At 37.4% G+C, this 26,208-nt stretch overlaps 1 protein-coding gene across 1 annotated transcript; it reads left to right on the top strand.

The window, feature by feature from the left end:
- Positions 1-2,222: 2,222 nt before the first annotated feature.
- Positions 2,223-21,424, top strand: LOC134839005 (cilia- and flagella-associated protein 90-like). The gene is made up of 3 exons (XM_063854382.1): positions 2,223-2,529; positions 17,622-17,738; positions 21,097-21,424. Exons 1-3 carry the CDS (start codon positions 2,404-2,406, stop codon positions 21,283-21,285), a joined length of 432 nt encoding a protein of 143 aa, XP_063710452.1. The 5' UTR covers positions 2,223-2,403; the 3' UTR covers positions 21,286-21,424.
- The last annotated feature ends 4,784 nt before the right edge of the window (positions 21,425-26,208 follow it).

Here is a 26,208-nt window from a genome sequence, read left to right as displayed (position 1 = left end):
TTTAAAAGCGAACACTAATCCATAGATCATAAAAGGTAGTGAAAAAATTCTGTGCTTCTCCATGATACGAGCAGGTTTTTTTTTGTTTTTTCTTTATAATTCAATGAAAATATGCGTGATTAACAAGCTAAACATGCTAAACACATTTCTTATTCTTACTTAGTTTGACCTAATCCTACATTTTAGTTTGACTTTGTAGCAATTTTTAATAGCGTAGGTGCCGGAAAATTAGTTGAATGTAACATATCACAGAACCATTTTATATGTAGGTTTTTTTTGTATCTAGAATTTTTCAAGTCAAACATTTAAGCAAAACTGCATCCAAACAATTTTACCCACCGGAGGATTGATAGATAAATTTTTCCTATGTTTCCCTCCTCAAACTGCCAAAAATTTGATAGTGTAACGCGTGTTTTTGTAAGACGAATATTTTTTTTTGAGTAGCTTAACTAGTCTATATGCAATTTTTAAAAGCAAGAAATTGGAAAATTACTAACAAAAAACGAAAACTGTTTTGATAAATTGGCTGTTTTTTCGGCTGTTTTTTTTTTAAACTTGAGAGGGGACTGAATGGTCAATAAGCTATGAAAAAATTTATTAATAGCAAAATTCGATAAAAAAATTCAGACGGAACTTTTGTTTTAGGATTATTTTGGATTCCGAATTACGATATTACGCTTTGGCTGTTCTACCATTTCCCATTCCCTGGGTTGAGGTTGTGGTTTCATGATCAGACGGTTGCGACCAAATTTTGGTATTTCCAGACTGCCGCGATCGAAATTTGGTATTTCTAGACTATGCGGACCGAGACAATGTGTCCGCGACCGGTGCGACTGAAGGAAAGTTAAGCGCGACCCTCGCAACCGAAAGAAAGTGAGTCGCGGCGGTCGAAAAATTAGTCGCGGTGGTCGAAAAATTAGTCACGGCGGTCGAAAAATTAGTCGCGGTGGTCAAAAAATTAGTCGCGGTTGTTCGAAAAAATTTTCACGGCATAGCCGAAAAATTAGTCGCGGCGGGCGAAAAATTAGTCGCGGTGGTCGAAAAGTTAGTCGCGGTGGTCGAAAAGTTAGTCGCGGCATGGTCGAAAAGTTAGTCGCGGCATGGTCGAAAAGTTAGTCGCGGCATGGTCGAAAAAAAGGCGCGACGGTCAAAAACTTAGTGCCGCTACTAATTTTTTGACCGCTGCGACTAATTTTTTGACCGGCGCGACTTATTTTTTGGACTTTTTGCCACGATTTTTTTTTCGACCATGCCGCGTATAATTTTTTGACCGCCGCGACTAGTTTTGGAGCGCCTCGACTAAATTTTTGACCATCGCTACCGAGATACGGAATTTCCAGATAAAAACCTGTCAATATCTGAATTTTTGGTCTCGGAATTAACATTTCCGCGACCGCCAAAGTCGAAAAATTAGTCACGGACCTCGACCCGGATCAGCTTAGTTATAACTTTTTTTTTACTTTTGTTCACGTGCTGCGATTGTCACAAAAATGGTATGTGGGTTAAATATCTAAAAACCTATCTAAAAACACAAATATCTGTCGGAAGGAAGGGTAAAAATAGCTTTGATTTTCGATACGATACCGAATTTGGCTCTTTTCCAGTCCCCCTCTTCAATTTTTTTTGGAAGTTTAATACATGAAAACTTATTTAAAATGACTTTTCATAATAAAAAAATGCATTAAAACGTGTCAGCGTGAACAGGTGAACAAATTTTCACAACCTTTCTTTCATGCAAAATGCCGTGTAAAAATTTTTTGAACAGCTTTATTTTAAAATTGTGGGAACCCGGGTTGACCTCCATACACCGAAAATGCTTATCATACAATTCCATACATCAAGTGTATGGAAAAAATGCTTGTCATACAATTTTCATACAATTTTGAAAAATGATAGAAGAAAGGTTTAAACTAATTTCTGCGGCTGTTTGATTCTAATAAAACAGTCGTGTGATGAAAAAATTGAGGTTTTTGTTTTTTGAAAAAACCTTTATCATACAATTCCCATATATGGAAATTGTATGATAAGCATTTTTTTCATTATTGATAAAGTTTTCAGAAATCTTTTGAAAAGGTTTTTTAAGAAGCTGTATAAAATAGAAAAGCGGCTTTGGAATTTAATACGAGTTTTCCTTGATCTACTCGATACAAGTCTGTTTTAGTGATGCGATATACTGTTTTATAACATTTCCTCAGCCAAGTTACAGTACATAACGCGTATTGTTTTCATTCAACCAAAACGAAGATCAACAAACGTTGTTTTAAAAGCACGTGCATTTTTCACAAATCAGTCTGAGTTTGCATAAAAATTAATACTCTCGTTTGCTAAATAGATACTGATAATTTATACTAAACTATTTAGACAGCGTTTGATATTCGTAAATTTTTTGGTATTATTTTGAGAATGAAAGCGGACAAGCAAGTAGACCCTGCCACGGCCATGCCCCCCTCGGCCATGTCTGCCTTTTCTTATGTCCCCCCTAAGAGACAGTACCCCAAAGAGATCTCCTATTACAACTACAAGAAAGAAGTAAGTATTTGAATTACTACTCGTTTGGAGTATTAACCTGTAGCTGTAGCACCCGGGTTGACCAAAAATGCTAGTCATACAATTTGCATATATGGAAAAACGCTAATCATACACTTTTCATGCAATTCCATATGTACAGAAAATTGCATGAAAGGTATATGATTTGTATTTTTCATATATGGAAAATGTATGACTAGCATTTCCCCATAAACCACAAATAAATTTTAATTTCTCAAAATTTTTTAGTTGTGTTCGTAACCGAACACTAATGACATAAACATAGGGTTTGCAGATTGAAACAAGGGTTAGATGATCTTTCTAAAAAAATAGGGCTTCTGTTTGTTTTACCTTCTATTTATGGCAACCTTGCAAAACCCTTCCTAACACCAAAATAATCATGCTCGTGTGAGGTTGTGGGGAGGAGTGAAAACGAACTTTTTAATTTTACTGGCCGAATGCTTCTCCATCGCTCATGCCATCCCATTTTCAGAGGAAAAAATTGAGAAAAAAAATACATTTTTTTGCCAGTTGAAAGTATGTTCAAATGTACAAGTGGAAGTCATACTGTTATTATTATGATTTTCAAATTCAGCAAAAAAAACATGTTTGGTTAGCGCGGCTAATTATGGGTCTGTTTTATCTTGTAGTCATTTCATATAGAACTTTTTGGGTCAGGTTTTAGCACAAATGTTACTTAAAACTAATAAAACCCTTTAACCTTAGGAATTAAAACTTGAACTAAATTAACTCTTGTTTCGGTTTTTATAGGCTCTAGTTGATGGGCTCTAGTTTTATAGGCTCTAGTTTTTATAGGCTCTAAATTAACTCTTGTTTATAGGCCGTAGTTGATGAAATTGCTTTGTGTTCAGCCTCAACTTATTATATTAAATTGTTATACTGCTTATTATATTCAACTTGCTATATTGAATTGTTCACAAAAATGTTCAGATTGAAGATATTTGTTCAAATGCCCATAATCCGCAGTTGGTAAATAATCGTGAAAACTTGTGAATAAAAAAGAATTGTTCGAATTATGGGAAAAAATGTTACCAATTTTTCTGTAAACTCTGAATTCTAAGGTTGTTTTGAGTTATTCCCGACCATCCTTATTGTCATAGGAATATTTTGGTGACGTGACTCGGGAAAAGTTGGGGAAAAAGGCAATTTTAACGGAAAAAAGGACTTTTTGCTCGATGAAAAAAGAAATTTTTGTCGGAAAAAAGGTGGGTGATTATTGAGAAAAACTTAGGTTTTTCCAAAGAAAAGTTGACTACGCAAGTTACTACGCTATCTTGGAGTTACTTTATTCTTTGCAAACCGCACCGAAGTTTCATGGTGCGGGATCGCTGTCCCGTCAATCACCCCAGAACTTCCGAATCAGCAATTCGAATCAGAAAATTGAGACTTGAAAATCAAACCCGAAGTATTCCATGTCACCCAAGGTCTTATCCCAGTGGTAGCTGAATCTTAATCAGAAGGAAGAAAGCATCAGTTGCCGCATTCTGGAGATATACTACGACATCGAAGACCAAAAGTTCCGAGGCAAAAAACGTAGAAAAACAGCAAAAATTTTAAGAAAGTTAAATTTTAATTCCTTTTTTTTGCAGTTAACTTTTCTACAATGAATTTCAAGTACAAATCGATCCAAAACCTACATTAACTCTCGAATACTTGTTAGCATAACCTGAACAAAAAATTAAAAAACATAGAATTAAGTGCTAAAGGGTTTTCACAACTAAATTTTAAGGGAAGCAGAAAAATCTTTGTGTACATCAGAAAAGTTTCAGTCCAACTTCAACTTTTTTGCCCCTCACGAAGTAAAACACCAAAATATGGGATATTTATGTTCTATAACATCAAACATTGTTGCCTCCGCCCGACTTTCCTTTTGTTGAGTGAGTTGCTTGAGCCGATTTCTCACCTCGGGTCTTACTCCTAGGGGTTGTCTGAAACTTATAGCAGTTCACTCAACTCGACCCTACTAGTACCGATTTTTGATCGGCCCGATAGCAAAACGACGCATATCGACCCCAAAAACGTTCCCCCAACGTCACTGCCCGTTCTTCGCCGTAGTTGTGTGTGTTGGTTTGGATTTATTTCTTACCTCGGGTTTTGCTCCTAGGGGTTGTCTGATTTTCAGATCAATACACTCAACTTGTCCGCTTCCGTTCGCGCCCGTTTACGTTTCAGTCCGTAAACGACCGCTTTAACCCTTAATCTTTTGGTTTGCAGTACCGTGCACACATAGGCGTAATCGTGCGGTTCACCCAAAGACATTGTTATAAATTACTTTTTTTCTAAGAGTCTAAAACTTACCATAAAATAACTTATTGTACCGTTCTCAACAACTATAATGGCTTTCATCTTAGGAGCAAGCTCTCTTTGTTATGCAATACAAGCTCAACGCCGAAAGCTGAGAGATAGATTGCAAAGAATTAGTTCAGCTAAAAAAGGATTTTCTTTGAGTTTTTTTGCAAAAAATCAAAAGAAAACAGTGCAATATATTTTACACAATAATCCACAGTTAGCTTCCTAGAATGATGTTATTTGTGGCCTGACTTAATCAACAATTCTATAAGTAAGCATATGGGCAACAAGTTTCAATGTTTGTCCGCTTTGCAATTAAATTGACTATTGAACAATTATAGAAACCGAATAACTGCAACCATATATTGTCACCGAGAGGGCCAAGACAGTATTCTAATCGTTTTACAGGATTCTGCCCCTTTAACTATTTCAATTATAAACCATATTGTTTCTCAAAAAAATGCAAAAACAAAACCGTTCAAAATCAATATAAAGCTTTGCATCGAGCTTCTCGTCTCGAATTGAAAACTTCAACCATTATTTTACGACACAGCCAAAATTTGGAAAACCATTGTTGAAAAATACAAACGAAAAAAGAAATATGGTAAAATTCAACGAAAAACTTTCAAAAGGAAGTAAACTAAAATGGGCGCTCAGAAGGTCCACATAAAACAAGTTGTCCGTTTTATTTCAAAGTCTTTGCATAAATTTTAAACGAATTTAGTTTTTCGTTTACCCTGTCAGTTGAATTTACTTTAGTTTATTTGAAAATAAATTTAACGAAACGCTAGCATCTTTCATCTGTTAACCTTAGGTTAGTAGGCCAGAAAAAGTTGCTCATAGCAATTCTTCCGTTCCGCCAGAATTTTTTCCGAGTTGATTATACTGTGCTAATTTCTTACCTCGGGTTTCGCTCCCAGGGGTTATCTGAAGCTCAGTTTAGTCATTTCTTGTACGATGGCTGCCGATCCGTTTTCGCTTACAGCGAACGTTTTCTAGTCTCCGCCTGCAATAGCGTCCGATGGTGCCAATGAGATCAACCGTCTCACGCTAGCTGGAACCAAGCTTGAAAAAAAGTTAGATATAAACCATGAGTGCATACTTGAGGCCATTGAGAGGAAAGACCGCACTGTTAAAATCAAAAAAGGGCTTCAAATGTGTAAAGAATGCTCGAAAAAAGCCGTCTTCAAAAATGAAGAAATCCTCTTTTTAACATCACGAGAATCCGACAAAGCAGCCTTGGAACCTTGGTTAGAGCTTTTAACACAGAGAAACGATGCATTTCTAACTAAAGCCCGACAGTATCTTGACACCAAACACACCCTCAGCCACTTTGAAAGTTTTAAATCACGAAGCTCTGCAACCACATCACACAAAAGTATTATAGAATCTTCTAAGTATTTGTCTGCGTCAGTGACTTCTAGCCAAAGGAGTCGAGAGCTGAAAATTGCAACCTTGCGCCGTGAAGAAATAGAGCGACAAAATGAAGCTAAATTTTGCTTGAAACAGCAGAAAATTTTTTTAAAATGGAAGAGTTGGCTAAAAAAATTCGATTCAAATTGGCCGAAGATACTTTAACTGAAAGTGCGAATCTTGAAGACATAGTAGAGAAGACAAGTTCGATAGACTTGCCCGAGGAGAGTCTTGCCGCAAATAAAATGACAGAAAGCTGGGTGAACAAAACAACCAAAGAAGTTCATTCTGCACATAAAACCGAACCGTCACCGAGTGCTGCTGGTTTAAAACCGCTCTGCGTTAACCCGGTTAACCAGTTTTTCCAACCGGCGATATCTGTCTCGACTAGTCAATTGGATGAAGGTAAAAACCAATATCAGAAAGTCTTTGTAACCCAGATCTGAAAAAAAAACATAATCCAAATTAACACTCAATACATTCCGAAGGTTTCGCAAACGTCTAAGAAATCTACTGTGCTACCCGTTGGTTTCATTCAAACCGCGCAAACTAGACAGAGTCAAACTCTAGCTCTACCGCCGTCTAAAGAAAGTCAAAATTAGAAACATGCCAGATTCGACTTTCGATTACACGAATTCGAACTTTCCATTAACCAGTGGTGGAACCGTCTTCTACCAGCCGGAGTCTGAGTATCAGGTTTCGGATCCTCGAGATGGCTGATTCAATTGTTGTAACGTTGATGACAACAATCACGTTGATCGAAACAAGCCGCCCTACCCGCCAATTAACGGACAAAAATCTCTTATTATCGAAGACCTCGCTGAGATTATCACCATGAACCGTAAAAATCCGCTACCAGAATTGAAATTGTCTCAATGCAACGGTGATCCTTTACATTGGCATGAATGGTTCGGCCGGTTTGTAAGCGCTGTCGACTCCGCCTATTTGAGCGATGACGTCAAGTTGACACACTTAAAAACTCTTGTGACTGGGAAAGCCAAAAATGCCCTCACTGAATTTGCGTCTTCCGGTTTTATGCATAAAGATGCCTTGAAAACTCTTATTTGGAAATTTGGCCAGCCACAAACCGTAAATAATGCTCATCTTGAAAAACTAAGTTTTTTTCCCACCATTGAAGATGCATAATTCCGACAGCATTATAAGTTTTGCTTCTACCATCTCAAACCTTGTTGGCGTGTTCAAGTCACTCTCCTATATCCAGAATTTGGAAGGTGTTGCTTTGTTGAACCAAGCATTAGGTAAACTGCCACTCAACATTAAGGAATCATGGGCTCTTCACACAGTGAAAAAGGAGTCTTTACCAACCATCTTTGCTCCATTTCAATGACTGGCGGGCAGAAAAGGCAGAGGCGCATGCGTGAACGCACGCTAACGATCCCAACAATTGAAGTCATAAAATTTAGGACAACGCTGGCCCTTCTTTAACAGTTACAAAAATTTTGTCGTCTAATTCAAAAATGTCTGACAAAAAGCCCAATCAACAGTATTCGTCCTGTGTAGTTTGCAATGGCAAACATGCCATTTGGTCTTGTCTTGTAGAGTCTTCAAAGAGAAAACTCCAACTCAGAGAGCAAAGTTTGCTGCCGAGCAGAAGTTGTGTTTTTCCTGTCTGCAATCAGGCCATACGTTTTGAAAATGCCCAAAATCTAGAAAGTGCAACAAGCCTGATTGCAACAGCACTCACAATGCGCTCCTTCACGGAACCGAAAGAATATACCCCGCAAAAGGCTCAACAAAGTCACCAGCTGAAGGAAAAATTTCTTCGAATTCCGCTAGTCTCGAAGTGGAAAAATTTAAAGATACTTGCGCCATTTCCGTTTTTCGTGTTGAAGGTCTTCTTCAAATCGTTGAATTGAAATTGTCCAGCAACACATCCAGCTCTAAAACTCTTGTTTTTTTGATACTGCTTGCATTCACTCATAGATTTCCGCTCAACTTGCTGAAAAACTTAAAATTTCCGGTGAAAAATGAACCTCGTTGTCAGTGGAATAAATTCGCAACAAGTTTTAACGACGGAACAAGTAGAAATAGTAATTTCGGGTATTAATGAATCCAATTCACACAATTTCCACGCACGACTTTTTGTCAAGATATATTTAAACTTAGGGTCTGATACCATGAATTTCAGTGAAATTTAAAAAATTATCCTCATTTGGCTCCAGTGCCTTCCTTGACGTACCAATACTCTGATGTTGAAATGATCTGAGGCCAAGACTGTTTTCACGCCAACCGACCTTTAGAAACTCAAGGCGATAAAAGCCGAAAATCACCGTTTGCGGTACGCTTATCAATCGGTTGGGTCCTCAGTGGTCATCTACCATCATCTTTAGGTTTTTCATCTCACTGTTTCAAGAGTAGTGTTGAAGACAATTCTCTTATAGAGCAAGTCAAAAGTTGGTATGAACTTGAGTCCTACGGTACTTATAAATCAGCCGATCCGCGTTCAGCATCAGACAAGCAAGCTCTAAAATAGCTTGATTCGACTATTTCGCGTAACGGAACTCGATACTCCGTTGGTATGCTTTGGATCGATAAGGATGTCAAGTTGCCAACAACTAAAACTCCGCGTTTGCCCAGCCCAAGTCTTTGGAAAAGCGGCTCGAAAAAGATCTGACCTGAAAAACTTTGCGGTAAAACTAAACTATTCAGGACGATTTGGAAATGGCAATATCGTTCCTATGGAATAAAATTAGTTGAACACGAGCACCGACGGCGAGTGGTATTTACCCCACCATCCAGTGGTTAACCCGAATAAACTTGGAAAGATCAGGCAAAATTTAAACGGTGCTTCGAAGTTTCATGGTGTATCCTTGAACCAGTTCCGTTTGGAAGGGCCCGATTTGTTGCAGAACTTGTTGAGAGTGCTCTTCCGGTTCAGACAACATAAGTTTGCAGTATCAGCAGACAGTAAAGGAATGTTCCATCAAGAAGGAGTCATTCCAGCTGACCAGCCGTCGTAGCGTTTTTTGTGGTGGGAGGAACGCACAAGTGAGGTAAACGTTTTTCAATACACACATCCCAATTTCGGTGCTCGCGCTCCAACAAACCGCAAGAAATAATTACGCCAAGTTTCCAGCATCTTTTTCTGCTGTCCTAGATAACTTTTATATGGATGATTTCTTAGGTTCTGTCGCTGATTCGAACGAAGCGCTAAACTTGAGCAAAGAACTTGTAAGTTTGTTGAGTCTAGGAAGTTTTAAGTTAACCAAAATTGTCAGCCATGTCCCAGATTTAGCAGAAAAAATAAATTCAGAGAACAGCAAGATTGACTCTGTAAAAGAACTAAACCTAAACGACACTGCAACACACGTATTAGGTTTAAAGTGGGATAATAAAAATGATACCTTAAACGTTAGTCGTGTCGTGAACAAATAAGTAACAAAATCAATTCCGCAGCGCACCGTCTTAAGTTACGTCTCCTCGATTTCGACCCATTCGGTTTAGTCGCATCGTAAACCGTTCGTGACCGGCTTTTACTGAAGGTTATTTGGCGTATCTCGCGCCGACAGTGGGATGAACCAGTGTCAGGTGAACTTCAAGAATAGTTCATAGAGTGGCATACTGCCTTACCATTACTTGGCCGACTAAAATTTTCTTGTTGTTTCTTCGACGCCCCAGTTGACCAAACAGAGCTGATTATTTTGACGTATTTCGCTGGTTTACTTTCCTGCGCGGTCACTCCTTCATCTCAAATGAAGCCAAAATAACTTTTGTTTTTGGAAAAACTTGAGTAGCATCGATGAAAAACTTTTCAATCCTTAAGCTTGAAGCAGCGTAACTGGCCAGCCGTCTGAGACTTGAAATCAAGAAATCTTTAAAAATAAAAATGGAAAGATCATACATGTCGACAGATAGCACTACCGTACTGCAGTGGTTGAACTCTACCAGCAAGTTGCCTGTCTTTGGGGCTGATCGGGTCTCGAATCCACCACAAATGATGAGTGTTTACATGTGTCCAGTGGTGACAATCCAGCAGATACCGGTACTCACGGAATAACTGCTAAGGCTCTGAAAGAAAACGGTTGGGTAAAAAGTCCATTTTTTCGAAAACCAAAGACTGGGCTTTCAAACCTCATTCAGATGTTCTCACCAGCATTCGACTCAAAGGACCTGTGTATGATTTGAATGAAGGTTTTGAAAAAGCTGCAAATTTTACTTGCACATCGAAAACCACCAATTCAGTTTTTGTCTGGAAATATTTTAGTTTTTTCCGAAACTCCAAAAAATTGCCACGTTCAAGCTGAAATTATCACCTCATCACTGTCAAAATTGCACATCTCGTTTGATTACCGAACCATCCGAATTATAATTAGCTAAGCAAAAGCTATTTGTTCTGGATCAGTCGGAGTAGTTCCCCCTCGAAGTCAACGCACTTCACAAAAAACAATCTCTTAAGAAGTCTGGCCGAATAGCTTCTTTTTCGCTGTTCATCGGTCCTGGTGGTCTAGTCCGTTCCACTGGCCATAATCGCCGTCTCGCTGATGTTGAATTTAACCTTAAGCATCCCATCGTTTTAGATAGCCGATATCTAGTCGTGATGATGCTTTTAAATTTCATTCATCAAAAGAATCAACAGCAAAGTGTTGCTTTCCTGCGTACTGTTATACAATTTAAGTACGTTTTATTGGGGCTACGTACTGCCCTCCGTTCAATAGAATATCATTGAGTGTTATGCCGAAAACGAAAAGCTTAGGTAATTACGCCAATGATGGCTGAACTTCCGCACGAGCGACTGGGTTACCGACAACCACCATTCCCGAACTGCGGAGTAGATTACTTCGGCCCGTTCCATGTAACGATTCGAAGAGGCTCAGAGAAACGCTGGGGCTTCTTTTTCACGTGTATGACGATACGTGACTTTCATCTAGAGGTTGTTCCGTCAATGGATACAAGTTCCTTTGTAATGGGAATAGAACGCTTCATTGCTCGGCGGGGAACGCATTCCGTCATCTGGTCGGACATTGGCACGAATTTCGTTGGCTTGGCCAAAGAGCTGATTTTGTGCATTGAGAACTGGAAGGGCCATGCACCTGTTCTGCTTGCTCACAAAGGCCTAGCCTGGAAATTCAATCCACCCAGTGCTCCTCATCATGGAGGTGTGTGGGAAAGGCCCATACGGGGCACCAAAAGAATTTTTATGATATTTTGGAAACAATAAAACTCACTGAGGAAGTCCTCGTGACCACGTTTTGTTTGGTTGAGCAGTCTCTCGATCTCGAAGCATTAGCGCCGAATCACTTCCTACTTGGACACCGCGCAATTCCCTTTCTGCCACTAGATTTCGAGCAAAACTTCAATCATTGAAAGCGCTACGCCCGAGCGCAATCCTGTGCAAATGCCATCTGGAGTCGCTGGCTCCGTGAGTACGTACCAATGCTTAACAAACGAGCGAAATGGTTTTCTTCTCCAGAATCACATTTGAAAACTGGAGATCTCGTTTAGTTGATTGAGCACAATAGACTAAGATGCCATAACCCGTTAACGCGAGTCAAGTCATTGAACTACGGTAACGACGGCATAGTGCGATCCGCCGTTATTAGATCGGCAACCGGCGAGTACACCCGTCCGATCGTGAAACTCGCACCCGTTCTCGCTCCTTTGGGGGCGGAGGATGTTAGCGCGGCTAACTATGCGTCTGTTTCATAATTTAGTCATTTCATATAGAATTTTTTGGGTCAGTTTTTAGCAAAAACGTTACTTAAAACTAAGAAACCTTTCAACCTTAGGAACTAAGACTTGACCTAAATTAACTCTTGTTTCGGTTTTTGCATAATTTAGTTTTTTGGCCGTTTAGTTGATGAAATGTCTTTCTGTTCAGCCTCAACTACTTAATGCAATAAGCTTTGATATATTGAATTGTTCACAAAAAATGTTCAGTTTGAAGATAGTTGTTCTCATGCTTATATTCCGCAGTTGCTAAATAATCGTGAAAACTTGTGAATGAAAACGAATTTTTCGAATTATGGGGAAAAATGTTACGAATTATTCTGTAAACTTTGAAATCAAACCTCATTTTGAGTTTTTCCCGACCGTCCTTATTGTCATAGGAATTTGTTTGGCGTTTAATTGGTACAATCTTACGGAAATACTACAAAAAATATAAAATTTTTGTTTTAGATTTTCAATAGGTTGCCACCGTTCGCTTTTTTTAAGTAACAACCAGTAATAGTTTTTAATAAATATTTTGCCTTTCTTTAAGTGAAGATGTTTTTGAAATTGATTTAGTCATCATGTAAATTGTTCCAAATTGTGGCTCATTTTCCTTTCCCCCCACTACATGTAAATTTGTTGACCACACTGTCGGATTGTTATGAAATCTACATACAGACTAATAAGGCCACGAAAAACATATTTGCACTACATACTCATCCTCGTTACACTAATAAATTGAAGCTCGTGTGAGGTGGGGGGTGGGGGGGGGGGGTTGAGGAAAAAGAGCCCAAATTCTTATTGACTTCTTAAAAAAAGAGTAGTTTGCAATGTATTGCCCATTAAAATTTTCAAAAAAATAGTGATTGTTTTCATTTAAAAAATTTTCTCAAGCTGATTTCGAGAGATGTCTAATTCTACAAAAACGATAAACTATTTTCTAGTTAAGAAAAAATTCTACTGGTATTATATTGGGATTTAATTTAAGATCAGATGATGAGCCGTATTTAGCTGGGCGATTAAAATACGTTGTGATTGTGCAGAGTTCTTTTTCAAACGAGATTGATAAGTTTGCAGAGTTTGTAGCTAATAGGATGGCAGGGTAATGTAGGTGACTGATAACGAGTGCGTTCATTTGTGTTATTCTTGCATTTGTAGGAAAAGTTTTTTGATCGACTGTGGTGACAAGGCAATTTTTAAAGATCTTTCTAACTTAATCCTGCACATTAAAAAAATGAGGCCAGGGAGCAACATACGCTATCACAAAAAAAACACAATCAAACAAGTTAAGACTACGCATAGTAACTTTTTCAATAATTTAAAAAAAAGACGGAGGTTTGCAGAAAACTAGTTTAATTTATTGGAGAAAGCCTTTAGTATAATGAAAAAAATTGATGGGGATTTTGATTGCAGCCTCGGAAGTTTGTTTTTTTTTGTTTTTTTGAGTATTTTTTATGTCGCTTATAGGGTTGCTAAGACTAGTGTTGTGGACTAGAAAATCGTTAAGACTAATGTTGTGGCTCAAACAATACTTCTGATAAAACTTAAAAGGCAATTTATTATGTAATTAAGGATGTATTATTAAGGATGTATGATAATTAGATGGTATGATCTGGAAAAATTACTTCAGTAATTGCAAACAAAAGTACGAAGAAAAAGAAGTAAAAGAAAAATGCCGTGTTTATTATTGAAGTGTTTTTTAAATCCTTCACCAACAAGTTCAGTTTGAGCACCGCAAAATCTGCTCTAGATCCCGAAATATTGTTAAAAGAGTTTAAAAAAAGGCATCAACGCCGAGTTTAGCTTCTTGTTTGTTTAGTATTGGCAGTATTTTGCAAGCATCCGCCATGTCTGGGCTAAACTTGGTGGTAATTTCTTCGATAAATAATAAGTTCGATAGGGGTAAAAAAAATTAAAAACCTATAGTGACTGTTCATAGGGTTTTAGTTTTTATTCGAGCTGTTTTCTTGACCCTAGAGTTAAACTTTCAGTTATAAAGAATGAGGACAACCTCTCTTTATTTTTTTCATTAGTTATTATGAAGGTAGCTGCATCTTGCCTATTGTTGTCACTGACTGATCCAGATCGATTGTTCATGAGCTCAATAAAATTCCGGTAGTCTTCTTTTTGATTATGTTAATCCGAATAAGTTTTGTAAATGGCCGCTTGGTTTAACTTGTCGAAATTTACTAAGTTCAGTTTGTGAATTGTCATTTTAAAATTAAATCTGAGTCGGAGTTATCGGAGTTTCCAGTAAATTACGTTGTTTCAATTTGTATAACGTAACGGTGCGTATAATATTTCAGTACGAATAACGCTTCAGTACTAAACGAACGGATAAGGTAATTCAGTATGGTCTCTTATACGGATAATTTGATAAACTTACCGCACACAGAACCTTCAGCTATTTTTTCTTAGTTTAAATTTGTTTTTTAAGTAACTGTTGCAAAACAATAATTCAATGATTTGTTTTCGATGTTTCGGTTCTAACTCGAAAAAGAAAATTAAACGAAAATGAATTATGAGGAAGATTTTTGGGTTCCGTATCCATTGAATTTCAAAAAGGTAATTAATAAAAGTGTGTGTTTACCACTGGTAACTATTGTATCTAACTAAGATTAAAAGAGAGTAAAAAGTAATGTGTGAATTAAAACTGACTGTAGTGTAAAAAAAGCAACTAGTGACTCGAAGTCCACTGGACTTCGTAGAGTGAACATTAACTGGTACTTGATTAGATAATAGAGGTCAAGGTTATAACATACTAAAATACTAAATCACAACATTCCCCACTGCACAAAAATTAATATCTGCCCGCTCGTCGATTTGTAACCGCGTTTAGCACCAATGGGCATTTACAGAGAGTACAAATTACAATGGAGGTGATTATATGGTAATATATGCAGGCTACTGACAGGTTTACACAGATATCAACACTGAATGTACAAGATGATATGTACAACTGGGGTTGTGTAGCATTTATATAATTAAGGCAAACTAACTAAATCACTAACTAAATAAAAAAAAATGGGTCATCCAATGGATAAAAGCTCGAGCAAATAAAAAGATATAATGTTACCAGAGTTTAATTCTACCAATGGAGATGCTACACATGCGGCCTTTGTTGTTCGAGAGGGGGGTGCTGAAAAGGGTCCTTGTGTGGTTTCCGCTACCAGTGTTGTGTGGCGTGGTATATCTTCAATTGGTGTCAGATAATCCGAAGGGGACGCCGTACAGTAAGTCAATTTAGATCGTGGACTCTTTGCGCTGGAGAACGTAATTAGAGGTTCGTCGTCGGAGTCTACTGCACTGTTGGTCTCCATTCCAAGCGTCACTTGATCGATAAAACGCCTGTCTCCGTAAAATTTTGGGGGACCTGGGTTCCTTTTTGCGCGGTGTTTGATGGATATCGGAGTTCTTGGTGTCTCCACTGTCTTCTCCGGAGAGCTGTCCACTCGAATTGGGTCAAGGCTTGTGCCCGTTGGTATAGTGATTGTTGTCTGTGTTTGCTTGGCTTTGTACGGTACTTCTTGGCTGATCTAAATCACTATGTAAATTAACATTCGGTGTATTACATACAATTTCCGCTTTTGTACCCAAGTAGTCATCGATGACTTTATCCCAAAGGTCTAACTCTAACGAAGAATCTAAGCTATTAAAGTCGAATTTTGAACCTTTCGTGCTCGTGGTGTTGGTTCTCCTCCTCTTGTTTGTCTTTCCTCCCGTTGGTGTGTAACTCGTTGAAGGGCCTCCTACATTTGAATCTGGTCTCTTTGAGGGGGAGTTTTTTTTCGCTTGCCTGCTAAATCATTATTATTAATTAGCGAATTCGGTATTGCCGAAAATATCCTAGGAGCTGACGGTTGGATTTTGTTAAAAGTTTTTCTGATCACGTGTCCGTTGTCTAATGTGACCGTATGCTTCATGTCCGACAGAGGTGTACGCCCACGTGGTTTAAAGTACGGTTCGCCTTCCCTCCTGTTAACTGTTCTCCTAAACCAGTTACCTCCTTGGCTGAAAGGGTTTGACAATGGGGCTCGCTGGAGATTTCTGTCTGCTTTGTCCGCAGGGTCGCTCTCGTACCTTCTTTCCTCCATTGCTCTGTTTTCCAGATAGCCGTCTTCAAACGCGTCGTCAGCTCCCCAGTCTTATGCTCTGTCCTTTGATAGGATTGACTTCCCCTTATCTAAACTAATCGCGTGAGAGACCAAAGATTTCCAGAACGTATTGGGAGAGCTATTAAAAAGTTTTGAGAAAAGAGAGCATCCAATGGATGATTGTTTCGTCGAACGGATATTCCAAATGATTTTATCAATTGCCGTATTTAAACATGGTTTTGGATCGTTGAACGACATTGCCAGTAGCTTAGCTTTAACAGTGTAAATGAGTCTTTCTACTACTCCATTGGATCTATAAACCCCGACCGTACATAGGATTAATTTAATGTTATTCTTCTCGCAGAAGTTTCTAAAATCGAACGATGTAAAACATGACCCATGGTCGGCTCTATTAGACTTTGGAAAACCGTGACGATGGCAATAATCTGTCATGAAAGTTAAAATTGAAGAAGCCGCGGTGTTGTTCACTACTTTTGCAGACGGAAACTTTGAGAAGCGATCAATGCATAACAAAAGGTATTTTGAGTTACCCCAACTCTTGTCCAATGGGCCCGCAAATCTACTTCTTCCTTTGGTTGGGTCAGAATCGGTAATTTCTCCGTATTGTTCGTCCCTAGTAAAACTTTTAGGTTCTTACCGGCCATGATACACTGAATGCAATTCTTTCCGTGATGGTAGATCTCTCTGTATAGATGTGGCCACCAGATTTTTATAGTTTTGATGGACAAGCGCGTCAGATTCCTGTATAATGTATGGTGAACAAATCTGTTCACAATGAATAGTTTGTTCACTATGTTGATATGCCAAATGGCTCTTTTTCCTTTTCCCCCACCTCACACAAACATCAATTCTATGGGTCTAAGGAGTGATTTTACAAGGTTGATTATGAAAATCAAGTATGTTTCTCATGGCCTAAATAGCCTGCAAATCATTTTTCATGACAATCGGAAAATTTGAACAGTACTTTGATTTATAATAAATTGCAGGCGGGGGAGGGGGAAGGAAAAAGAGCCTGCCAAATTTCATAACACGTGACAAGGGCCAGGGGCGGATGTAGGATTTTCTCGAGGGGGGCGGATTTTCAAAAAATTTTCGAAAATTTTATCGACTCTTTTTTTATTTTTAGGTCGACCAAATTGATTTTTCGAGCTCTCCCAAAGCACTGCTTTGCCCTATTTTAGCCAAAATTTCTGCACCGCAGGCAAAATTTTGAAAAAAAAAAAACATGCCAAAAAGGGCGTTTTTAGGCACTTTTTGGAAAGTTTGACCAAAAAATTGCGGTTTTTTGGCGCGCGCCCCTTCAAAACTAGTATGCAGTGGCGCCCAAAGTGCCTTTAGAAAATTTTTAGGTTACATCAACAAAAATTGATATCTCAAAATAGTACAAAGGGGGGACCCTTTAAGTCGGCAGGGGGTCGAATCCCTGAGGGGGGCGGACGCCCCCCCCCCCCCCTAAATCCGCTACTGACAAGGGCTAAGTTGTTTTTCAAAAATGAAACTGAAAGTTGTAGGAGGGGAGTGAAAAATAGTCATATAGCTTCATGCTTTTTTCGTTTCGATAGGAAGTATGCCACTTTGTCATTTCAGCCCAAAGAAGTGTTCTCGTATGATCGCATCTTCCATCAGCCTAAAGGGTACAACCAGAAGCTGCACAGAGACGACAGGGAACATGCCAAACACGAAGGACTCGACATTCACAAGGAGGTTAGCCTCATACGGAATTTTCAAACAACAAAAAGAAAGGGTAATTGTGGGAAGGGTAAAATGTGACAATGAAAAGGATTCGGCTCTTTTCTAGTCCCCCTTTCCTAATTTTTCTGAAAATCATTTTATGAAAGCCTACTTATAATGACTTTTTAGGTTCTTGTAGCGTGAAGAAGTGAACCAATTTTCGCATTTCTTACATGCAAACTACTGTATGAACACTTTTTCGACATTTTTTTGTAATTTATAAGGGGGGTGGGCAACTAAAAAAAAACATTATTTTCAAGAAAGGGAATGTTCAGTTTAAATTCAGAAAAGAGGCCATCCCATGTGATCCGATTGGTTAAATCATTAAAACACCCACCGTCAGTGACCCAGGTCAATGTTATAACAAGTTCATCCTCCCAATTATAAACATCAATTCCTGTTTGATAAAAACAGGTACTAAGAAAAAACTATTTGGATCAGGTTTTTTATCATTTTTTTAAGGAATTTGATTTCAGAAGCACTACTCAAAAATTTTACTTTTTCTCAGAAATTACTCTGCAGGTTTTTGAAAAAAGAGTACCGATGGAAAGTCCTTCCACTCCCCTGTTTTAGATTTTTTTCATTTTCTCATAAACTAACCTCCCAAATTTGAGCGGCTACTTTTTCCAAAAAAGTTATCTTATCAAAAACATTAACCAAAAAATCAAAAAAATGTCCAATCCAAAAAAAATTATCCGACTAAAACTCGTTTCTTATCCAGTTTCCCACTCCCTCGTAAAGTTACAAAAAAAGCTGTTCAAAAGTTGTTCACACGGCATTTTGCCTGCAAGAAATGTTGTAAAAATTTGTTCACCTGTGCACGCTGACCTGTTTTAATGCAATTTACAGCATTGAAAGACACTTAGAACAGAATTTCAATTATTGAATTTTAAAAAATTTCTAAGGTAGAGACGGAAAAGAGCCCAAATTTCTTAACCAAAAACTTATCGTCTTCGCAAAAGTTATATTTGTGACTTTTGAACGTTTTTTGAAAATTTTTGGCTTTTCCTGAAAGCTACCGTACCAATATTGAAGTTTTGATTTCAATGGAAAGGACCGATTGTGAGAATGTAACCTTCATAAGCACCTTTGCCCAAATTTTTTAACAAATAAAAAAAGTAAACTATGGTCTCGTTAAAGTCAAATTATGAGTATTTTGACCGTTTTTATCAAATTTTTGACTTGTTTCGGAAACTACCATCACAGATCTGAGATTGTGGGTTTAATGGTTCTGAGAGCATTCCCCTGTAAAAGCAGCGACGTCTAAATTTTCTAACAACAAATTATGACCCTTTAGAGAAGTCGTCATTTTGATTTCTTGTCGGTTTTTTGAAGTTTTTTGACTCCTTTCGCAAACTAATAGCTGAATCTGATAATAAGGCTACAGTCGTGGCAACAGCTTTGTGAGGAATCTTTGTGCAAAAGCCGATACGCTTTAAATTTTGTATGAAAACTGTTGTTTTTGGAAAAATTACAAATTCTCAAAAAGCTTCATCAGAAAAATCACTAAGGATTTGGGGCAAAGTAAAATCAAAGATCGAAATTCAAAAAATGCAGATGCGGGAAACTATACACAAGTTTCTGACAGAAATATCAGATTGGTGATGCTTGCGCTCATTTTTGTGATTTTTTGTGAAGCATTTCTCAAAAATTTTACTTTTTCTTAGAAACTACTCTACCGGTTTTTGAAAAAGGAGTACCAATGCAAAGTCCTCCCACTCCCTGGTTTTCTAATCAAAAACGTTATCTAAAAAATTTAACAAAATTATCCCATCAATAAAATTATCCAACTAAAAGTCGTTTCTTTTCCAGTTTCCCACTTCCTCGTAAAGTTACAAAATAAAGCGTTCAAAAGTTGTTCACACGCCATTTTGCTTGCAAGAAATGTTGTAAAAAATTGGTCACCTGTGCACGCTGACTTGTTTTTATGCAGTTTATAACAATGAAAGTCATTTAGAATAGAGTTTCAATTATTGAATTTGAAAATATTTCTAAGGTAGAGCTGGAAAAAGGCCCAAAACTCTTAACCAAAAACTTATCGTCTTTGCAAAAGTTACATTTGTGAGTTTTGAACGTTTTTTTTAACCTTCTCGGCTTTTCTCGAAAACTACTCTACAAAATTCGAAGTTTAGATTTCAAGGGAAAGGATGAATTGTGAGAACCTAGCCTTCATAAACACCTTTGACCAAATTTTTTAACAAACAAAAAAGTAAACTATGGTGTCCTAAAAGTCAAATTATGAGTATTTTAACAGTTTTTATGAAATTTTTGACTTGTCTCAAAAACTACCATCAGAGATCTGAGATTGTGGGTTTAATGGTTCTGAGAGCATTGCCCCTGTAAAAGCGGCGATGTCTAATTTTTCCAACAAAAAATTATGAGCCTTTAGAGAATCGTTATTTTGATTCCTTGTCGGTTTCTTGAAACTTTTTGACTCTTTTCGAAATCGACATATTTGAATCTGATAGCAAGGGTACAATCGTGGCAATAGATTTGTTTGAAACCTCTGTGCAAAAGCCGATACGCTTTAAACTTTATATGAAAAGTGTTAATTTTGGAAAAATTACAAATTCTCAAAAAACTTCATCAGAGGAACCAGTAAGGATTTGGGGGAAACCTAATTTTTGTAGGTTTGAAATTACTCATTCCATCAGAACAACAATTTCAAAAATTATCAAGCAGGTACCTCAGTTTTAGCTGGACACCTCTCATCCCGAATCGACATGGTACTTAATAAAACAATTGGGCAACCTAAAACCAAAGTTCGAATTCAAAAAAATGCAGATGCGGGAAACTATACACAAATTTCTGACAGAAACATCAGATTGTTGGTGCCTGCGCATATTTTTGTGAGCTTAACATGCCATGCACCTGTTCATTTGTTGTTCTGACCATTGAAATGGGAAAGAACTTTGTATTTGGGTCTGTTTGATTTTTTAACGCAAAATCAGGTACCACACATAATAATCAGACTGGGTTGAGTGATATATCATATTTAATCCTACAGTCGTGATTGTAACCACTTTAAAAAAATTCAAAAATATCAAGTTTTCAAAATTTCGAGCGAATAAAGTTTCGTGCTCAAAAAATAGCAAAACTTTTTTTTGTTTTTCAAGTAATTTTCCAGAAAAATTGTTTTTCAAAATGCTTCTTTTACTGTGACTCTCGAATGTACCTAACCTCCAGTTTTTTGTTCAGCTCAATTTACCACACGAAGCCGGAAAAAAACGACAATAACTTGAAAAACTTCGTTGTATTTTTTAAGACTATGGTCGGAACATTCTGTGCTACTTGCACAGAAACCAGCTATCCTTGTTTTTTTTGTTTATAGGAGAGTAGCAAAGTTGTTCCCACTAAAGTGGCCTCAATCTATGGTCACAACCTGGACAGGGCCATGGACCCCAATACGAGGGAACATGTCCGAATAGCCCATGTGGAGAACACCTTCTACAGCAACAAGTACATTCCGGACCTAGCCGAGAAAGATCTCCAGCTGGTGCGCCTCGAAGCCAAAATATAAACAATTTGTCTTCATTGAGGACTATTTTTTGTTGTAAACCGGAAGAACGAGTAACTTTCATGCCAAAGAAATGACTAATTGACTGAAAGTTAAAAGTTACATTAGCTATCACTATTTACAATTCAAATTCAGAAAGAAACTTTGCAATACTCTCTCATAGACTTGAGTAACTCGAAATGTATTGATTAGAGAGGAACTTATGTGCCAATCGGACATTCAGATGAGAGTATAACCCGTAAAAGAACCGTAAGTTTTTCTAGTTTTGAATCGGACTATAAAAAGATTCCGCAATTGGAATGAATCAATTCTCCACGGATATAGAATCGAAGCAACTTAGAGTATACTGCTGAGGGCGGCCCATCATCACGATATTTTTTTCCGGCATCAAGGCGCGCTTCACATGTTGTAGACAATGGCCGCACGACGTAGAGCTTCGCGACGAAAATGATAGTCATGGCAAACTTACATCGCACAAAACTGTCACAGAGCTTACAATGGTCAGAGAAAAACAGAGTTGTAAAAATTTTTCCAAACTCAAAATTCCAGTATGGATGTTATCTCAAACTTTCCAAAAATTGGCTTACATCTTTTTTTTTGTGTTGTGGTTATTGGCAAAAAGAATTCCAAAAACTAACGTGTTAGATTTCATTGTCTGATAAATTCCCTTGCATCATGTGGATCATAACCAAATGCCACGTAGTCATTTCGAAACATATACAAAATTTTTTCAAGAGTCTCTCTAGAAATTTCATACAGCAGTTCCATGTGTTCAGCCGCCTTTGAAGTCCATCGACCATCGGGCAGAGTAATTCTCTCGTGCATCTTTGTCAGATTTCTGGCCAAGTAGACGAAGTCGCGATTCATTGTCTCAGTTCTGCCTAAAAACAAACTTACCCTCAACCCCGGCCATAACTGGGGAAAGTCACTGAAATTTTGTTCAATCTTTCAAAATTGGTGTTATGAGCTCTCTCGGAAGCCACGAAATATTAGAAACTATGTTTTTCACTGTAAAAGTTTTAAAAGGAAAATTGGACTCAAACTCAACATAATGACGGTGAGATTCGGTCAGTTTTCTGATAAGATGGGTTGGTTCTTTCCTGCTCACACCCATTCATAACCATACTTTTTTTTGATAGTAAAAGAGATAGAAACTATATTGACCAATGCGTTAATAATTGATACATCGACCAAGACAATTAAATTGAATGAGAATTTTCCTGCTATTAAGTGATGGGACTTGGTCTTGCAAATTTGAGTTTGCTTGATATCGAAGAACATGAACTGACAATCAAGTCAGAAACAAGACTGCACCTATCAGGGCGAAACACTGAAAACACAGAATCCTTTAAGTAGCCGTTTGATCTATGTTGGATGTAGTACTCATAGAGTAATTTCAGATAAGGTACACGTCAGTTCGTCACGCTATCTTATTTTTGGCCGGATGGATTTGTGCAACTTCTTAGTCTAATACCAATCTTAATCTTACTCTTGTATCTCCTAGTCTCAATAGATCTAGTGTATACTGGTATTTACGAGTTAGTTCTTGGAGTTTATCCAGAAGGAGAACAGTTGTAGTCTAAAATTTATTCAAATTGTTCTGGTGCTGAAACTACAAGTAGTTTCAGCACTTACAAATAAGTGTCAATGTTATGGAATATGATTTGTGAGTTAGTAATATTTTATACAGATAGTTTTAACAATAATATAATTGGTTTTTAAATAATAGTTTAGAACTGGTTCCACTTTGATTTAAAAAAATATGAACTTTTCAAAAAATGAAGAGTCAGTTTTTCAAATGTTTTCCCGAACGCTATTTAAACTACAATGTGACAAATTTTGTTTTCAGTAGTCTCTCAACTAGACTAAATAGCTAGCCTCGATTCAATTATTAGTTTGTATGCTTTAGGTTGATTTATTTGCCGCTTAATACAACGAGAGAACCGCGCCGTGTCTGTACAAACAGTCCCATTCAAAACAGTCCGGAAAAGTATAAAAATGAACAAAAAAACAGTCCGATACAAAGCAGTCCGATAAACAGTCCTAAGTATTAATGGTTTTAACAAGCCGCTAGGCCAAGAACTAGGTTCAACAAACATAAAGAACAAATTAGTGACCGCCGCAGTCGCGCCAACGGGTTAAGAGCTTGCCAACAGAGGGTAGGACTTAGTACGAAATTTAGAGCCGTTTATCGCCGCAAAGCGGCGACGCGCGCGCAGCGCGCCCACCGGCGACCTTAAACCGGACTGTTTTGTATTGCACTGTTTTTTTCCTGCATTTCATGATTTTTTGGACCATTTTGTATTGGACTGTTTTGTATATGCACCAACCGCGCGTAACTTTATAACCACCAAAGCTTTTCAGAAAAATAAGTTAAGGTGAAAATATGTTTCAGATGGTTCAGTAAATAACTCAATATCCTTCAGATGGTTCAAAAAATTCTGTATTTAATGGCTGGTTAAATTTGACACTTGTATGAGAAAAAAAACACCACCTAGCACAAATATTCTGTCCCTGTCTTCAAAAGTCTGCTCAAAGAGCGTACTGACCTATAAACGTGTAGTCGATGTGGCATATTTGACACATGCTTGCACTTCCTCTAAAGTGACCATTAGGAAATTGTTTCCCGAGGTCGGACAAATGAGCCAAGTACTTGGAAAATCCTGCAAACGACAAAGGAACTTTTTTGTTCGTTTCGTTTGCAAATTTTCTGGCAAAAACTATAGAAGGAAGTCTGTCGAATTTTCGAGATCGTATTTTGCCCAAATAGCCCGACACAAATCTCACAATCGGATCCCGAACGAAAAGAAAGTTAGTGTACGTTTTGAGTTTCTCCTCTGCGAGATCATTCGGCAGTTTTGCCAATTGCTTCAAAGATCTGTCGAAAAGTGGATGAACGAATTTGACGCTTGAAGATTCGTTGTGGTTGAGGTTCCACATAAGTCGACCTCTTTGAGAAGTTCCTGTGGCTATTTTACCGTCCCCCACCACACAAAAAAAAACAGTTTTATTGCTAGAAATATATTTTTTGACCAAATGTGGCTGAAATTAAAAATTCGCTTTCATAGCAAATTTCATAGTAGTTAAGCCAAAGGAACATCAATTTAAACGCTAAAAATTTGAACAATTTGATTTATCGGGAGCACTGTCTGCACAATTTTTAACGATTCAAACTGTCAATTTTGAAAAAAAAAAATTTTGAGATCAATTTTAAAAAGTTTTGGATTCTCGTTCTAGAATCAATTTTTTTGATCTGACACCTAATTTCTGTTATTTTTTTTGTGTTTTTCGACAGAAATTTTGGGATGGTTGTCTTGCAAGATTCTTGCAAGATTCTTGCAAGATTCTTGCAAGATAGCCTCCCTCTTTCAAGATTCTTGCAAGATAACCTCCATCTTGCAAGAATCTTGCAAGATCTTGCAAGATAACTTCCCTTGATCGACTAGGGTACCGACAACTGAAATAAATTCGTAAGCCGTTTTTTTTATAGTCAAAACAGCAAAAAGAACGGCATGTAATGGTTGCTTGCTTGATCTGCTCTGATGCGGCACGAATCTTATAGTGCGTTTGAGTCTGTGCTTGCCTATCGTCTAGTTTATTCTATTAAATAATTCAATTCTGTAAATAACTTATCAACCTCACTTAAGTATATTTTACTTTCGGCTATTTGAACTCAGCATAATTTAAAGTTTTTTCTTCTTAGCTAACATTGGATGGTCATTGAAATAGTAAAAATAAGCCATCCCTGTTTTGGGAACCCTGCATTCGACAAATTTGAATCTATCATTGTAAATGACATTTCGATGTGGTGCACCTTCAAGCAAGTCTTTCACTGATTTGACCTGCGTTTCATTTAGTTGAGTATTTTTCTTCAATTTGAATTGTGAGCAAAACCGATTGAGTAGTTCTAGTCGGTAATCTGATATTGACTGCATGTTGCCCAGTTGGTTCTCTCTGTAAATTACACTCGTTTCGTAGACTTGATCAGATAAATTAGACGACATCTAAAACAAAAAATTGCGCAACTGATTTTTTTATGACCGCGATTTTTTATTTTATCAAATATGTTTCGTATGAGCCAGCAATTTTAACAGCATGGTGCAAATACTCATTTTGAAGGTCGCACGAAAAATAAAAGGGTCACGAACAAAGATCTTTCTAAACTTTATTGGTGACATTTTATCTTTGAGTAATAAATCCAAAATTGCAAGTTGATGTTTTATGAGATGAGAATATCTTGTCCTATAAATGCTCCTAGATATGGATGCAAGTATTTGTTATTTTTCCGGCTTGGGAGATGTGGCACTCTGGTTTCGTTGTCGCATCAAATACCGCCAGAAATTTGAAACAATTAAGCTTGAATAACTTCTTTTAGCTATTACTCATTTCGTCAAAAGTATGAATATTTATTATCCACGCTCAATTTCCGCTCTCATTTTGCTCAAAATTATCAGCAGGCGGGCCAAAAAAGGTGCAAAAATTAATGATTTTTCAAAGTTTCAAAGTTATTTAGCATTACATCTAAAATTCAGTATGCAACTTTTTCATCCCCAAGCAATGCCAAAATGGGTCAAGCGTGGCATGGAGAAAACGCATGCTTCAGTTTTTTTTATTTATAAGTTCAATATTTAGAAAAAAAACTATCATAACTGCAAAGTAAAAAATTTAATGGTTAAATTCAAAATAATTGTTTATCCGATAAATCATTACAGGTATTCCAGAAAAAAGCTACCAAAATGAAGCAGTATCCAAACGAATACTATAGCTAAAAACGAAAACTTTGAAAATGTATACAATACACAACAAATACGGTTTCAGGTGCTATAAACTATCATTCTTTTTGCACCCTATTGCAAATGCCTTTGCCATTGAATAAATCATTTAGTATACATGCCTGATGAGTCACTTCGAATCAAGCATGGCATG

Source organism: Symsagittifera roscoffensis, chromosome 2 (genome assembly GCF_963678635.1).
Source record: "Symsagittifera roscoffensis chromosome 2, txSymRosc1.1, whole genome shotgun sequence".
Lineage (NCBI taxonomy): Eukaryota > Metazoa > Xenacoelomorpha > Acoela > Convolutidae > Symsagittifera > Symsagittifera roscoffensis.
Note: the sequence above shows the minus strand (reverse complement) of the source record. Positions and strands in the feature narration are given on the sequence as shown.

Coding starts and splice junctions, on each gene's coding strand:
- LOC134839005 (XM_063854382.1), top strand. CDS start 2,404: ATGAAAGCGGACAAGCAAGTAGACCCTGCCACGGCCATGCCCCCCTCG. Junction 2,530..17,621: donor ATTACAACTACAAGAAAGAA/GTAAGTATTTGA, acceptor TTGTCATTTCAG/CCCAAAGAAGTGTTCTCGTA. Junction 17,739..21,096: donor GACTCGACATTCACAAGGAG/GTTAGCCTCATA, acceptor TTTTGTTTATAG/GAGAGTAGCAAAGTTGTTCC.